The sequence below is a fragment of the Danio aesculapii genome, chromosome 16, assembly GCF_903798145.1.
Source record: "Danio aesculapii chromosome 16, fDanAes4.1, whole genome shotgun sequence".
NCBI lineage: Eukaryota > Metazoa > Chordata > Actinopteri > Cypriniformes > Danionidae > Danio > Danio aesculapii.
This window is the reverse complement of record NC_079450.1, coordinates 3,594,756-3,611,725: the sequence shown is the minus strand read 5'-3', so window position 1 is coordinate 3,611,725 and position 16,970 is coordinate 3,594,756. Positions and strand designations below refer to the sequence as shown.

The 16,970-nt window shown below is 39.9% G+C and overlaps 1 protein-coding gene across 2 annotated transcripts in view; it reads right to left on the bottom strand.

Annotated features, from left to right (window-relative positions):
- The window catches only part of spire1b (spire-type actin nucleation factor 1b), a 69,921-nt gene that overhangs the window by 6,007 nt on the left and 46,944 nt on the right, over positions 1-16,970 (bottom strand). For both annotated transcript variants that reach the window (XM_056475816.1, XM_056475817.1), the window contains 6 exons: positions 16,649-16,742; positions 12,902-13,044; positions 8,443-8,580; positions 7,886-7,956; positions 7,767-7,794; positions 6,078-6,226 (listed from right to left, as the gene is read on the bottom strand). In XM_056475816.1, coding sequence (XP_056331791.1) covers positions 6,078-6,226; positions 7,767-7,794; positions 7,886-7,956; positions 8,443-8,580; positions 12,902-13,044; positions 16,649-16,742 — 623 coding nt within the window. The remainder of the gene's footprint in view (positions 1-6,077; positions 6,227-7,766; positions 7,795-7,885; positions 7,957-8,442; positions 8,581-12,901; positions 13,045-16,648; positions 16,743-16,970) is intronic.

The following is a 16,970-nucleotide window of genomic DNA, read 5'->3' as shown; positions in this document are numbered from 1 at the left end:
CGGAAGTATAGGACCAGCACTGTAAACATTGCAGTAACATGCTATGGATTACAAACCTCCAGCTGTTGTCTAGATTTCAAAATGCAGAAATGGTGTAAACATCACTTTAATATCATTCAGTGAGTTTAATTTAAACAATTAAAAGCAATTTAGCATCAAACAACATCACAAGCTCTGTAAGAGTAATATGCTCAAGTGTCCTCCTAGGCTTCAGTTCCCTGCTTCAGCCTATGTAACCCGGTGAGCGATAAAACACTGCAGTCATCTGTGGCCAGTGTTGGGAGTAATGCGTTACAAAAGTAATGTATTACAGTAATGTATTACATTTTCCAGTAACGCAGTAGTGTAAGGCATTACTTATACATTTTCAGTAATATTTTACTCGGTACATGTTCAGTAACGCGTGCGTTACAACAAACTTTTCGCCCGCAAGACATTACCAAATAAAAAATACCGCAAGTAAGTTCTATTTTCTGTTCGTGGTTAGTGAATATATGCGCGTGTTGTCATTAATATCCCTCTGGCTATTGGAACTTTTTTACTTTGAACGCGGAATGATTTCAGCCTCTGAGCTCGAGGTCCGAGGCTATTGGCTCAGCCCGGTTCACAGTAAGGTCAAGCCCTGACGTGCAGCGGAAGAGCGGCATAATAGATGAGCAGAAGACAGTACATTCGCGAGATGGACGTATGTGCATATGGCGTTATTTCACTGACAACAGTCGTAAGCGCAGTTTTACAAGAGCGCATTCATGTAATTCTCTGTTCGTGGACAACTCGACCGCAATTTTTTTTTTCGCAGTCGCATGCACTCAAAACACGGCTGCTCACGTGCGAATCATTCCATCATGATCTGCTCTGGCTCCGTCAGATGATGCAGACTCACATTTTGTGCCTCATGTTTCCTCTTCTTTTCGTGCTTTTGCTCTCCAGAGATCCTCCTGTTCAATTGGTTATCCCAAGAATGTTGATATGGTTTATATATTGCTACGGTATTTATTAGCAATACACGAAACACTAAAAGGTTATGATAAATTCTATAATAAATACTCGTGTTTTTGAGTGTTAGATATACTGCCTATGTTTTAGGCTAGTATTATTTACAATTTGTTAATGAATGCTTCAGCATACTGTAGTATTAAGAATAGTGAACTGATAAAATGAAATACAAAGTGTAGTTTTACTACAGTAAAGTGTGGTGAATTGTAGTATAGTATACCCTATATTGTAAAAAAAAAACTACAGCACTGGGTAATTTGTTTATATTACGCTTGTGTTACCATAGCAACTAGTATTGGCACAACTGATTAATTGAAGTACTTTACTGTAGAACTGTTCAAAACACTGTACATGACAGGGAAAATGTCCTCCACAATCTCATCAGCAATGTGGAAGACAACAGAGACGTGTTCAGTTTATTTTAGTTGCCATGATAAAATGGGATAGTGAGATTTATTTGAGGAGTGAATAGTTCAGTAGGCTAGAATACCTCATCAAGTTTTCCCCTGTTTTTATCGGTTACATTTCTGCTTGCATTCGTTATATTTTTGTTTAAATGTTGTTTTATTTGATTAGTATGGTGCACCTTTTGGATGTTTAATAAATGTTTTTGAAAAATGTATTCTTTGCATTCAACTTCTTTTCTCTGTGTCTTAAGTGTTTGAAATTGGAAATATTTCATCATATAACACAGCAACAAAAAAGGTTATAGTGGATTAGATTAAAAATGTTATATGTAAGTCTATTTTAGTATTTTGGTTATTGTAATAAATAGTGTACAAATATAAATTATATCAAAAAGCATGAAAGGAAGAGGGAACACAAGACACAAATTGTGAGTCTGCATATAATCTCACTGAGCAAGTAGTGTACTGTGAGCGCACAAGAAATTTTGTGCGTGAGCAGTGCATATTTGAGAGAGCATGAGAAAATTTGCACGCGAGCAGCGTATATTTGAGAGCTCACAAGCAGTTTTGTCCACAGAGGAAATCGGTGCACGAGCATTATATTGAGAAAGCTATGTTCATCATGCTCACTTTGTGCATGACAGTTTTGTGTTGTGAACCTGAATTTAAAGTGAATAGAATAAGGGCAAGATTAAGAAAAAAATGTATCTCGTCATGGCATTGGAGTTTATATATAGGCCTGTTGTGTCTAATATGAAAATAGCCAAGCTATTCACAGATATTGCCAGATATTCACTTTACCTTTACCAATCTTTCAACAGACTTTGATCATTTGTGATTCTAGCTCTTTTCCTTTCTTGCATTGTCTTGAGCCTTCACGTTGCCAAATATATACTATATTGTTAGTAGCCTGGATAGGTCACCGTCATTCTGCTACATCATATCGCTTTCTACTGGATGTAAAATGCTCTGCAGTACATTTAGTCATTTTAGAATGGTAAGTTCTAATTCTGTAGTTATTTTGGTGAAAGTAACTAAAAAGTAATATAAGAGTAATGTAACATATTACAATTTTCAGACAGTAATATTGTAAGGTAAGGGATTACTTTTAAATCACAGTAATAAGTAATCTGTAATGTATTACAGTTTGGAAGTAACTTGCACAACACTGTCTGTGGCACACCCTCGTGTTGTCTGTAATAGTGTTGTCCCCCTACTGAAGTTTTAAAACAGTCCATTTCCTGCTAACATTCAAACGCCGCTGAGCGCAGATGACTCGACTGATCTTCACGGCTGCTTCGCGCTCCAGTCTTCGTGTATCTGTGTTTGCACTCAGTTTACCGCCCTTCGCTCAGTGCAAACACAGATATGCGGAGACTGGAGCGCGAAGCGGCCGTGAAGGTCAGTCAAGTGAAAGCAGATCGCTCGGCTCTTCTGTGTTTGTGTTCTGTAAACAGCGAAGGGTGAACTGATGACCTTCTCGGCCAATCACAAGCATTTCTGTTGAGCACGTGAACATGATGACAAATCAGCGCTGTTTTAAGAAAACCATCGACAGTGCCTTAAATGTTAACGGGAAACTGACGGTTTTTCTTTTAATTCAGTATCATGACAAGTCTAATATAGTGAAAGAATCAGTTCATTAACTTGAGTTTGATAAATGGCATCTAAAACGTGTGTTTGGGAAAGAAAACGTTAGCTAACTAGTGCCATTTCCCTTAACTTAGCTGAAAATGAGCTCTGATATCCCTTTTTATTTTCACCATTCATTCAGAACGGACCTTCAGGTCACTCAGAAGGCGGTGAAATTATAAATTTGTGTCACTTTCTCCTCGCTGATAAGATATACAGCCAAGTACACAACTTTCCTATGTAACTCCCAACGATACTTCCGGGTTTCTTCCCACCGCAGCCTCGATTTCGCGTTTAAAAATGGCGGCCGCGTGAAATCAGTCTATTGGCGCTGACTACTTAATTAAATGTGTGAACCCAGCATAAAAGGCATTTATCGCCACTTGTTGATTTGGCAAGTCCCTGAGCATCCGAGTGTGTGTTTTTATGCTTTCATGTTGACGAAGATTTTATTTTAGATCAATTTTTCAAATTAAGGTGGGAAAAACTCTATTTAACTCTACTCCGGGTTTATATACAGTGCATTCGGAAGGTATTCACAGTGCTTCACTTTTTCCACATTTTTTATGTTACAGCCTTATTCCATAATGGATTAAACTCATTGATTTCCTCAACATTCTACACACAATCCCCTATAATGACAATGTGAAAAAAGAGTTTTTGAAATTGTTGCAAATTTATCAAAAATAAAAAAGCTGAAAAATCACATGTACATCAGTATTCACAGCCTTTGCTCAATACTTTGTTGATGCACCTTTGGCAGCGATTACAGCCTCATGTCTTTTTGAATATGATGCCACAAGCTTGGCACACCTGTCTTTGGGAATTTTTGCCCATTCCTCTTTGCAGAACCTCTCAAGCTCTATTAGATTTGATGGGAAGCGACTGTGTACAGCCATTTTCAGATCTCTCCAGAGATGTTCAATAGGATTTAGATCTGGGCTCTGGCTGGGCCACTCAAGGACATTCAGAGTTGTTGTGAAGCCACTCCAGTGATATTTTGGTGGTGTGCTTTGGGTCATTGTCCTGCTGGAAGATGAACCATTGCCCCAGTCTGAGGTCAAGAGCACTCTGAAGCAGGTTTTCATTCAGGATGTCTCTGTACATTGCTGCATTCATCTTTCCCTCTATCCTGACTAGTCGTCCAGTTCCTGCTGCTAAAAAACGTCTCCACAGCATGATGCTGCCACCATCATGCTTCACTGTAGGGATGGTATTAGCCAGGTGATGAGGGCTGCCTGGATTTCTCCAAACGTAACGCCTGGCATTCACTCCAAAGAGTTCAATTTTAGTCTCATCAGACCAGAGAGTTTAGTTTCTGATGGTCTGAGAGTCCTTCAGATGCCTTTTGGCAAATTCCAGGCGGGAAGCGGCTTCCGTCTGACCATTCTACCATACAGGCCTGATTGGTGGATTGCTGCACAAATGGTTGTTCTTCTGTAAGGTTCTCTTCTCTCCACAGAAAAACGCTGGAGCTCAGACAGAGTGACCATCAGGTTATTGATCACCTCCCTGACTAAGGCCCTTCTCCCCCGATCACTCAGCTTAGATGGCCGGCCAGCTCTAGGAAGAGTCCTGGTGGTTCCAAACATCTTCCACTTACGGATGATGGAGGCCACTGTGCTCATTGAAACTTTCAGAGCAGCAGAAATGTTTCTGTAACCTTCCCCAGCCTTGTGCCTTGAAACAATCCTGTCTCAGAGAGCTACAGACAATTCCTTTGTCTTCATGCTTGGTTTGTGCTTTGACATGCACTGTCAACCCTGGGACCTTATATAGACAGGTGTATGCCCTTTCAAATCGTGTCCAATCAGCTGAATTGACCACAGGTGAACTCCAATGAAGCTGCTGAAGCATCTCAAGAATGATCAGTGGAGACTGAATGTACCTGAGCACAATTCAGAGCTTCACGCCAAAGGCTGTGAATACTGATGTACATGTGACTTTTTAGCTTTTTTATACTTAATAAATTTGCAACAATTTCAAAACTCTTTTTTCTCATTGTCATTATTGGGTATTTTGGAATAACGCTGTAACATAAAAAAATGTGGAAAAAGTGAAGCTCTATGAATACTTTCCAGATGCACTGTAACTACCCAGTATGTGTGGACACGGCCTTAAGGCTGGTTTATACTTCTGTGTCGAGTGATCAGCGTGACCCACTGCGCCTGCCTTGTGCGTAGTCGTGCATTTATATTTCGGAGTGCTGTTTGTGTTGCTCTGCAATAACACATCCGAAACGTTAGCTGGCAGCAGGTTTTTATATTCCTCTATGTCAAGTTTTTTCACAGGTGTTTTGTTCTTTCTGAATGCTACCTTAATGTACAAGTAACTAAAACTCGCTCATTCAGAGGCGGTAAGCGGCGGACGAGCAACAACTTTAATCATAAGGTAAACAGAAAACAAAAGTTTCCATCTGGAGCTCCCTCATGGGACTCGACACTTGTAAACACAACGGGCTCGCAGCTCTCAGCATCGCCCACACTCGTCATCGCTATCAAGCCGACCAATCACAAAAGCTTGCGTTACGCATCGTTGCGACATGTAGTTAAATTTTTTGAGAGGTGCTTGTCAGCGTCGGCGTCAGCCACAGTGAGTGTCCACGTGAAGGCTGCACAGGGCGTGCACTTGATGCAGAAGTATAAATCAGCCTTTAGGGGGAGTTTACTATGTTTTTACATGACAACAGCATTTTTGGGACTGATAACAGATACATCAGATAAAAAGTTTTGAAAATGCCTTCATTGTAAGGTTTTTTTCTACACGAAAATACATTTTAGACAATACTTAGATCGAATAATTTCCTTGATGAAATGTTGCTCATTTTTCAAACTTCTAAACTTATTAATAATAAGTCAATATTTTTTAATAAGTAAATATTTTTTAAAATGCAAGGTTAAAACTTTTCCATTTCTTGGCTACATCGTTGTTGTGCAAATGTAGCCTAAGATCATTTAGGCGAGATATGTAGAACAAACCCCTGAACTAACTATAAATAAATATCAGTGATATAGAGATGAGCTCTGTGCAGGGTTGTCGTACTTGGACATTGTGCGCTGAAGGCTGGGTCGATGGTGGCTCGTGCTGGGCTTCTCTGCCTTGTGTGTGGCCGCGTCGCGCTTCAGTGTGGATGTGGAAGGACCCAGAGAGTATATGGGCAGACTGGCGTAGGGTTTGGATGGCAGACGCATCTAAAGCATAAAGAAAACACAGAAAAATAAGCTTCCTTTAGGTCTTGACTTTCTAAAGGACGATGCATTAAAATGAACGTAATGATAATCATTGTGACCATATAAACGGAGTCACGATGAGCCTGTCGCTAATAATGTAAAATAAGAACATTTAAAAGCACAATATGTAAGATTTTGACATTAAAATATTACCGGCCACTTTATTAGGTACACCTTACGAGTACCGGGTTGGACCCGCTTTTGCCTTCAGAACTGCCTTAATCCTTCGTGGCAGAGATTCAACAAGGTACTGGAAATATTACTCAGAGATTTTGCTCCATATTGGCATGATAGCATCACGCAGTTGCTGCAGATTTATCGGCTGCACATCCATGATGCCAATCTCCCGTTCCACCACATCCCAAAGGTGCTCTATTGGATTGTCTGGTGACTGTGGAGGCCATTTGAGTTCAGTGAACTCATTGTCATGTTCAAGAAACCAGTCTGAGATGATTCACGCTTTATGACATGGTGTGTTATCCTGCTGGAAGTAGCCATCAGAAGACACTGTGATCATAAAGGGATGGACATGGTCAGCAACAATACTCAGGTAGGCTGTGGCGTTGACTCAATTGGCTCAATTGGTACTAATGGACCCAAAGTGTGCCAAGAAAATATCCCCCACACCATTACACCACCACCACCAGCCTGAACCGTTAATACATGGCAGGATGGATCCATGCTTTCATGTTGTTGATACCAAATTCTGTCCCGACCATCTGAATGTGGCAGCAGAAATGGAGACTCATCAGACCAGGCAACGTTTCTCCAATCTTCTATTGTCCAGTTTTGGTGAGCCTGTGTGAATTGTAGCCTCAGTTTCCTGTTCTTAGCTGACAGGAGCGGCACTCGGTGCGGTCTTCTGCTGCTGTAGCCCATCCGCCTCAAGGTTGGACGTGTTGTGTGTTCAGAGATGCTCTTCTGCAGACCTCGGTTGTAACGAGTGCTTATTTGAGTTGCTGTTGCCTTTCTATCAGCTGGAACCAGTCTGGCCATTCTCCTCTGACCTCTGGCATCAACAAGGCATTTGTGCCCACAGAACTGCCACTCACAGGATATTTCCTCTTTTTCAGATCATTCTCTGTAAACCCTAGAGATGGTTGTGCGTGAAAATCCCAGCAGTTTTTGAAATACTCAGACTCGTCTGGCACCAAATACCATGCCACGTTCAAAGTCATTTAAATTTCCTTTCGTCCCCATTCTGATGCTCGCTTTGACCTGCAGCAGATCGTCTTGACCATGTCTACATGTATAAATGCATTGAGTTGTTGCCGTGTGATTGGCTGATTAGAAAACTGCGTTTATGAGCAGTTGGACAGGCGTACCTATTAAAGTGGCCGGTCAGTGTATATTTATATATATCCCTGACTTATTTACTTTCATTATCACAAATGTTTTGAAGAATGTTTAAATCTAGACAAATAATCAAAATTAAAAATGACATATTGTGCCTTCAATTAAGATATGTGTTCATGAATGATCTATACAGATCATGACTTACTTTTTTACAGCACTGTGAACACACTGGCCTGCAAAAATCCAGAAAAGGATGTGTTGGTTTCCATATAAATCTACAAAAATGCATTCGGTAAAATGCTGAATGATAGGTTTTTTTATTACCTTTTACAAAACTGGCAGGTGTAGGACCAGGTAAAGAGAGAAAAACGTTTTGTTCGACAGCAAAAGCACAACTGTAAAAACAGAAATATCATACTCAATAACATACTCAATATTCACAATATATTTTAATGATATGCTATCAATTTAATTATTTATTTTTGCATTAAAGAGACAGTTCACCTAAAAACTAAGGTTTATCATCATTTAAATCACACTCAAGTGGTTCTAATCCTTTCTGAATTACTTTCTTCTGTTGAACACAAAACAAGATATTTTGAAGAATGTTGGAAAAAAGCAGCCATTGGCATCCATACTTGGGATGTCAATGGCTGATTTCTCCAGCATTCTTCAGGATATCTTGTTTTGTGTTCAACAGAAATAAGAAATTACATTGGAAATGGCGGATGAGGAAATGATGACAGAACTTCCATTTCTGCGAGAACTATCTCTTTACGAAAAGAAAGAATTAACTGAAACGTCTTAATTTAATATGTCATAAACATCTATTTTGTTGGCATGATGCTTTCTCTGAATGGTGGCTCCAGATTAGTTCCCACCTTCCCCTTTTTCAGGGCATTGTAGATGTCTTTGTACTGTTGAAACTTCTCCAGTTCGGCTTTGACCAGAACCTGTCGAATGTGCATGACTTCCTCCACCGTCAGAGCCAGACACTCCACCGGGAAACAAAACTCCTCCTGTCCAAACACATTATGCTGTATTGAGAGGAGCTAGTTAAGACATAGGCTGCCCTGAAAATGTGATTTGTGAAATTTTGGGGGTCTCAAATAATATTGACAATGTGTTATTTTTGAGCTGCTTTTTAGGTTTTGTGTAATGTGATAATGGTGGATTATTATGTGTAAAAGTGCATCATTATTTGCATTAAAAGTGCAAGATATCATTCATTTGTGCATGCATGACGCTGATTTCAACCTAATTCACTTCAATAAAGATGATTACACATGCTATTCTTTTATGAGCGTCAAGGTGTGGTGCAAATGCCACTTATGTTTATTGAACTCAAAGACTGACTGATGCTTTGTTCATACACGGGCGTTGAGACACTGCATATTCACTGAAGTAAAATGATGTGACTGTTTTTTGTGTCATTTTATATGTACAGTGTGCAATAGGCTAATATAGTGCTCTTTTTAAAAAACATATCATTGCTGTAAACATGCTGGACAATGCACAATTAAGCTGAAAGCATCTGTCATTACGCTACAGGGTAAACGAACCCTTTGCAGTAATTATCTCTCACTTTTACCAGAGTGGCATCCAATGATATTCTATATATATATAAAATAAAGAAACTGTCAATGCAAACACAAAGAAATAAAATAAGCTCATAAAAACAAAAACACAGCTTAAAATGAAATAATTACTCTTTCAAGAGTTCACATTTAGCTGATGATTGATTATAAAGCTTGTCTGGCATGTTGTCCTGGGAGAGAGCCCTGAGCTCAGAATGTCCTCGAGCCCGGGGCTCCCTCCCGTTTGCAGGGCGAGAGTGGAGTTTGAGTTCAGGTAGATCTCGAGAACTCTCCATTTATTTAGAGCTGATGACAGATTATAATTTGCTATATAGAGATATAGTGCTGGTTAAGAGCTCGACTATAGTGCTAAATTAGGTTGATCAATTCACTTATGACACATGGTTATTACACTGTGGGAGGAAACCGGAAACCCCGGGGGAAACCCACGCGAGCACGGGAGGAACATGTAAACTCTGAACAGAAACGACAACTGACCTGTTAAGGACTTAAATCAGTGTTGTTCTTGCTGTGAGGCAACAGTGTTAACCACTGAGCCACTGTGCCACCCTATAAAGAAAAGATGGAGGAGTAGGGGTGGAGTAGGGGTTCTTCAAAGTGAAGATAACTATAGTAAGAAACTCTGGTTATTCAAAGTGAGTTAGGAATCATCTGATTGGTGCATCATGCGGGACCAGCTGTGATCAATCATAATCACGTGCTCCTCTCGAAATTAGTTTATAAATAAACTTCACTTATGTATAATTATACTTTGTGTATACAATAGACCATTGGTCCTCAACCACCAGTCCGTGGATCAATCAGTACCGGGCTGCACAAGAAATCATTAATTATTCCCGTTTTATTCATTATCTTACTCTGAATGATCTTTTATTTTGAAAAGTCTTTTATTTTGAAAATGATCGTATTCTCTCGGTTATGTCTCGGTCACTTGAGCGCCCAAATTGAACCCACAAGCAGCAAAATGAGTAAGAAACAGACGTCTCTGGAAAGTTTCTTTGCTAAGGGGAAAAGACCCAGTGAAGGACCCACAAACTGCCAAGGAATGGATCCGCAACCCATTTGTCAACAAATCAGATGAAACCACCATGGCTGTGCACAAAGATCAGCTGATGGAGATCCCAAATGACGGCAGCCTTTTAGGGGCTGTTCGCATATCTCGTCTTTTCTAGAGTTCATGCAAGTTCGTATTTCCAAGAGGTGCGCAGCTTGCGTGCACAAGCGGTGTGACGCGCTCTTGTCTTTCAGACCAGACGCACCCAGTTGAATGAATGTCGCGAGCGCACCACGAGTCACGTGACAAGAATTGACCGATCAGCCTCAGCTTGTATGGAATATACGCATTTCGGTAGACTAATTATCTCAGACAAACACAAATCACTCAAACACTGCAGTGCTTTGTACTTTTCTCCACGAATAAAACTTGTATCAGAGTGACAGCAATGTTTTGTCAGCTTGTCTTCCTCTGAGAAAACGGTTGATGGTCACCTACAACCTAAAGAAAAATCGCTGAGCCGCAATCATCCTTCCTACACTTCAAGAACTGTACTCTTCCAGAGTGAGTAAAAGGGCTCGCAAAATCACTCTGGATACCTCACACCCAGCACACTTCCTGTTTGAACTGTTACCGTCTGGTCGGCGCTACAGAGCACCGAGCACAAAAACAGCCAGACACAGGAAAAGTTTCTTTCCTCAAGCTATCCACATCATGAACAGTTAATATTCCCCTACTGTGCAATAAGTCACCATACACATTTGTACACAGCACCTTATAACCCAGGGGTCACCACACTCGGTCCAGGAGGGCCGGTGTCCCTGCAGGGTTTAGCTCCAACTTGCCTCAACACACCTGCCTGGGTGTTTCAAGTATACCTAGTAAGACCTTGATTAGCTTGTTCAGGTGTGTTTGAATAGGGTTTGAGCTAAAATCTGCAGGACACCGGCCCTCCAGGAACAAGTTTGGTGACCCCTGTTATAACCTGTATATTTATAACAAATCTGTACATCAATTCAACATCCAGGGGTGCGTTTCCCAGACAACAATGTAACTCGCGGCTGAACTATCATAGTACGATGCATCGTTTAGGAAAAGAACAATGTAGTAACGAGTGTTTCCCAAAATGCATAGTTTCTCTGTCGCAGATCCATCTCTTGAACCACGTTAGTTAGAACGTAAAACGCCCATAATGATGCTCTAAACTGGGTGGAGTAACTACTTCTTTAGAGAAGAACCCATAACTTCTTTGTGCAAATTATATTGTTTTAAGCATTTAAAATAAAATCTAATATTAGATCTGGTAAAAACATGCACTCGCTTTCCATATTAACTGAAATATATGTAAACGGCACATATAGGGCCTGTGTTTGCTTTACTAATATTATTGAAAATATGATATATCCTATTCTAAAACATAAAATCACTTACAAACGCTAACACCTATTCTAATATCATATATAAATCATATAAATAAATAAATAATGAGGCTATTTATTATAAAATGAAATGTAATATTTATTATTTATTAGAAATGAAAAAAATCATACTTTAATAATAATATTAATGATGATTATGATGATGATGATTATTATTACTATTATTATTATTAAGTAGGATATTGTTTATTTATTTTTTAGAAAAGTCTACTTTACCTACTACAATTTGACACATGCAAACCACTGCAGAAAGTTCTAACCTGTCATAAACAGTACAGATACTTAATAAACAACCCACTAAAAATTAAAAGAATTAACGTATGCTTTTTGTTTTCAGCTTTAGAGATGTAACATAAATTTAGCTTTTAAATAATAGGTCCCCTATAGCTTTCACCATGAGGCTGTGTTTAAAATGACATCAATGTTTTCAAAGGGCACTGCGAAGGGAGCACAACTGTAAACATGAAGATCGCTAAAACTGAACTGTATAAAATAGTTTGAAAGCAAATACACCTAAGAGAGATGACCTTAATGCTTTTTTACTTTTCATAATTCCAACTTTAAATGTTAGAATGTTCTAAACGAATAGGGCATAGGGGGGATAAGTGGGAATAGAACACACCCAGGAACGATGTTTCACACTATAGCTCCAGAGCTGTAATTGCGAGTGCTCAAGTTTGCGATGCAGTTTGCGAATGTTCGTTGGAGCGACGGATTTGGGAAACGGCAAATCAGCAAACTATGTTTGTAACGACAGAACTTGCGACCTTAGTTGGCTAACGATGGTTTTGGGAAACGCACCCCAGATCTTTTTTGACTAACTCCATCTCTGTTTAATGTTTATTTATTTTGTGTTGTCACTTGTCACTTTATGTACACTGGAAGCTTCTGTAGCCAAAAGAAATTCACTTGGCAATAAAACTAATTCTGAGTCAGTACAATCCAAATATGAACTTTGTAATTTGCACATTTCCCTTAGATCTGATTTAGCCCCTGATAGCCCCTTTCACATATACAGGTATGCCGTAATTATTCATACCCCCGGTAAATTCTGACTTAAAGTTTTTTAAATAATACTTGTCATTCTCAATGTCATTTCCATTCAAAAAAAACTTGCAGGTTTAAGTGAGAATTTACCAGGGGTATTGATAATTTTGAGCGTGAGAGCATGTCACAGATATTTCATGAGATGACTCTGTGTTTACAGAACTTGTTTTTGGAATGAAGCAAAAAAAAAAAGGAAAAATCGGAAAAGCTCTGACTTCATGTAGATGCTGTTTGCAATCTATCAGTGTTTCTCTTTACTTACTAGTGATTTCGAGCTGTGTCTGGATGGAGGCAGGAACTGGCGTACACTGGTTGGCGTCTCCTTCTCTATGGAGTGACGGCGCTGCGCAGGCTGGCGTCTCTCCGGCTGCGGTGTGGATGAGATGGGCAGGAACATCGGCGGAGCTGAGAGAAACACAACACACACTCATCATGCATCAGTTAAGCAGTAATTGTGATGCTATGTATTAGCATGAAAGGGTTAGTTCACCCAAAAAGTCAAATTGTCAACAATCTAAACTTTTTTCATTGTCAGCATTTTAAAATGAGGCAAATCAATTCTCATTAACATACATGTAAGTTCAAGAGCTGAAGCAGATTTGGTGTGCTGTCCTGTGGAAGAGCTATGAGCTCAGATAGATTCTCCACTTATTTGAAAGAGAGGGGTCCAAGCTCAGGCCCGGTCCTGCCAAAACTCCTCTATTCTCTTCTACTGAAGTCGAATTTGGTTATTCATAGGGATTCTGTCAGGATTCTGCCACTTCAGTCTTGTTAATTCTTGTTTTGGTGGCAGAATCCAGACACTAGTCCTGTCTTGTCTAGTATGTTGTGCTCAGCTTGAGTTTTCTTGGGTCGAGGACTTTGTCTTTGTATGAGTGCCGTCTTGGTCTAGCTTGGGCCTTGCACACTCCCACGCTGGCGTGCGAGGTCCATGCGTGCTCGGGATGCGTGCTCTCGTCCTGGTGTGTTTGTTGTTTTGTTTGTGTTTTCGTTTTCAGCCAGGGGCGAACTGGCAATAGGGAGCACGGGGACCCCCTGGTCTACACTAACAAATCGCCCCACCTTGTCAAGTTGGTTCGGTTGGCGCTGGGATCGGAACATGCATGCCGCATGCAGTAAGAGTTTTATTTATCGTGTACTCGTGTCTTATGTTTTGTCTGTGTTGCAACTGTCATGTGAACGCACGGTTAACGGGTTCTCTCATTGGCTGTGTGTTTTAGTCCTGTTTTACAGTATGTGAGCACATGGCTTGTATGATATCTTTGTATCATGTGGTCTAGTCCCACCCTCCTTGTTAACCTATTATTAGTTCATCCTGTTCATCTGTCTGTTAATTATTTCTCCTTTTATAGTTCCCTCTTGTCTGCTGGCTTGTGCCACTTCGTCGTTGTATATCGTTTTGTCCAGCGCTGCCTTTCCCCGCTAGCCCAGTCCAAGTTTGTTTTTGTCTTTTGTTAATGTTATTCCCCTCTGGGTTGTTTTTGTTGCTTTTGTTTTATTTTACAATTATTAAACCCATGTTTTTGTCTCTGCAATTGAGTCCTCATCCTTCCCCAGAATCAACTGTGACAGATTCTTCTTACAGATTGGATGGGCTAATGAGAGACCAGACGTGTTGTTATGTGTCCGCACGTCCTGGTTATTTATGTTTGTATTATGTGTCTCATTATGTTTTTTCCAAGTTTCACTTCCTTGTTTTTGCCTACTGCTGCTCCTGATTGGCTGGTTCTCCTCCACTTGATGCAACCAATCCTGACCCTGCCTTATACTGATTAGTTCCTCAGTTAGGACTTGGTCCCGGTCTCAGCCAATCAGATCACTCCAGCTCACTATATATTTTGTTGTCTTTGTTGGGTCAACTTGTTGTTGGTTTCTGTGCTTAGTTGATTGAATCTGTGATTATATCGAGTGGTGGGCAAAGCGAGGCTTCATGAAACACTGAAACAGTCGAAGCAAATGTGTCGAAGCTTCGAAACGTTTCGAAACCCCACTCTACGGTGACACCTAGTGGTCATTTTCATGTATTGCACTGGAACAGCTTCAGCAAAGAACAGTTGAGCAAATTGAGGTATTAAACCCCACGCTGTAGATTTGAATCTTCCAGTGGTTTAGTGGAGTGGTTAGGGCTCCTGACTACTGTACGGCTGTATGGGGATACTGGGTTCAAATCCAGGCTGATACAGCTTATTTTAAAATGCTTTAATATCAGTTTGCTTTATTCTTGTATCTTTTTGTTTCAACATTGGTCTGCCATCAGAATAAACACTTTGTGAATAAATATGTCTTGTTTTGGTCATAAAACAGGGTTGTTGCTAGATCAGAGACGGTTGTGGCCAGAAGTTAACAATAATTATTTATATTATTCATTAAATTTCCCATTGTATTTTATCAACGTCTACCCATAACCTAAACCCAACCATCACAATACTGTAAAAATAAAAATTATTGTTTTACAGTGTTACAAAATGATGCTAAATTGATAGTGTATCAGCTGGATCCTATCTAGACTACACTATAAAACAGTAACATGATTAAAATAAATAAAATCATGATTTCTGAGTATTTGTACAAGTTGGGATTCGAACCCAAAAGTTATTTGAAGCATAGTAACAACGTTCACACACACGGTTCACTAGGCCATATGAGACAGAAGTTTAAGCGACTCTGTCAGTCAAATAGAGAATCGCCAGGACTTGAAACGCCTGATGATTTGAATCGCTTTAGTCACGTGACCAGGTGTTTCGAAACACTTTAGTCACGTGACCTGGGTGTTTCGGATCATGCTTTGGTGCAGTCAGTTTCACGTCAGCCATCCCTAATTATATCCCCATTTTGTTCAGTTTTGTTGTGATATATATTGTCTCCACCTTTATTTACACTGTGTTGTCATTTTGGTTTAGTCACTGTCTATTCTTGCCTGTGTAGTCTTTCATTTCCTTTCCTCATGTTTCCCTACAGAGGTTTGGTAGAAATACTGGTAGGCAAGTAGGTCATGTGACATACATTTCAACACATAGGAGTTCAACTGTCTAGAGCAGGGGTCACCAATCTCGGTCCAGGAGGGCCGGTGTCCCTGCAGGGTTTAGCTCTAACTTGCCTAAACACACCTGCCTGGTTGTTTCAAGTATACCTAGTAAGACCTTGATTAGCTTGTTCAGGTGTGTTTGATTAGGGTTGGAGCTAAAATCTGCAGGACACCGGCCCTCCAGGAACAAGTTTGGTGACCCCTGGTCTAGAGATACACTGGGAAAGGGGGTGAGCGCCAACCCGTGTATTTTTGGTAAAGTGAATAGTTAGTGTAGTTTAGGTAAGACGTCTTTGGATGTTGAAGATTTATTTTTCACATTTGTTTATTAGACTAGTTTAGAGGAGATTTGATATTAGTAAGACTGTTTGGTTTTGACTGTTTCTTTGCTTTAGCGCCACCCATAGTCAGTCTTTCTAATTTATGTTTTGTTTTGGTTGTGATTGTAAATAGCTCACTTACTGCTTCACTTATCACCACCTGTAATAAATCACTTCATTTGCACAGCAATTCTTGTTTGTTCGTTACTTTGAGTACAATTTTCTTTGAGTGTTCATTTGAACCAGATCCTTGGTCAAGTGTGCAACCCCACTCCCTTAGACTGCCCAGGGGTTGTAGCATGTGTCAATTACAGTATGTGCACGTGCATCTCTAAAATTTTATTGAACGTTTTTAGTGCAAAAACATGTCAGAAATTTACATTAAGTAATAAAATAATTTCCATCATTCATATCATTTGAATCCGGACCCCACATGAAAAAATAAATTGTAATTAAATAAAAACAACAACAAAATAAATAAATAAACAATGATAAGGACATAAAATACAAAATTATTTTACAAAAAAGCAGATTACATTTCTGTTGTCCAGGCTGAGTCTATCAGACAAGTTTTTAGTGTTCACAGATAATTAAAGAAAGGGGCCAATAACATCTACTCTCGAAATTTGTTTAGAAACATCACTGTGCACCAAGACGAACTCACTTTTCTTGCCCAGGACAGACTCTGGCGACGTGTCGTCCACCATGGTTGTAGAGATGCTGGAGCAGCTGGCAGACCTGTGGCCTACAGTCTCATCCTGAGAAAAACAGCACAGTGCAATACGGCTTTGTTGTTACCATGACTGCTTTCTTGGTTAACACAGGCTTTGATCCTGAGTTCATGAGCAGAAAGATGGAGACAGGACATCAACAGCAAACAGCCAATCAGATGCATCGAAATTATACACACCTGACACTTTTCTTAAATCTATCTTAGAAGGACTCAATAAGGTAACCAGTAATTACTTATTCATTTCCTTCAGCTT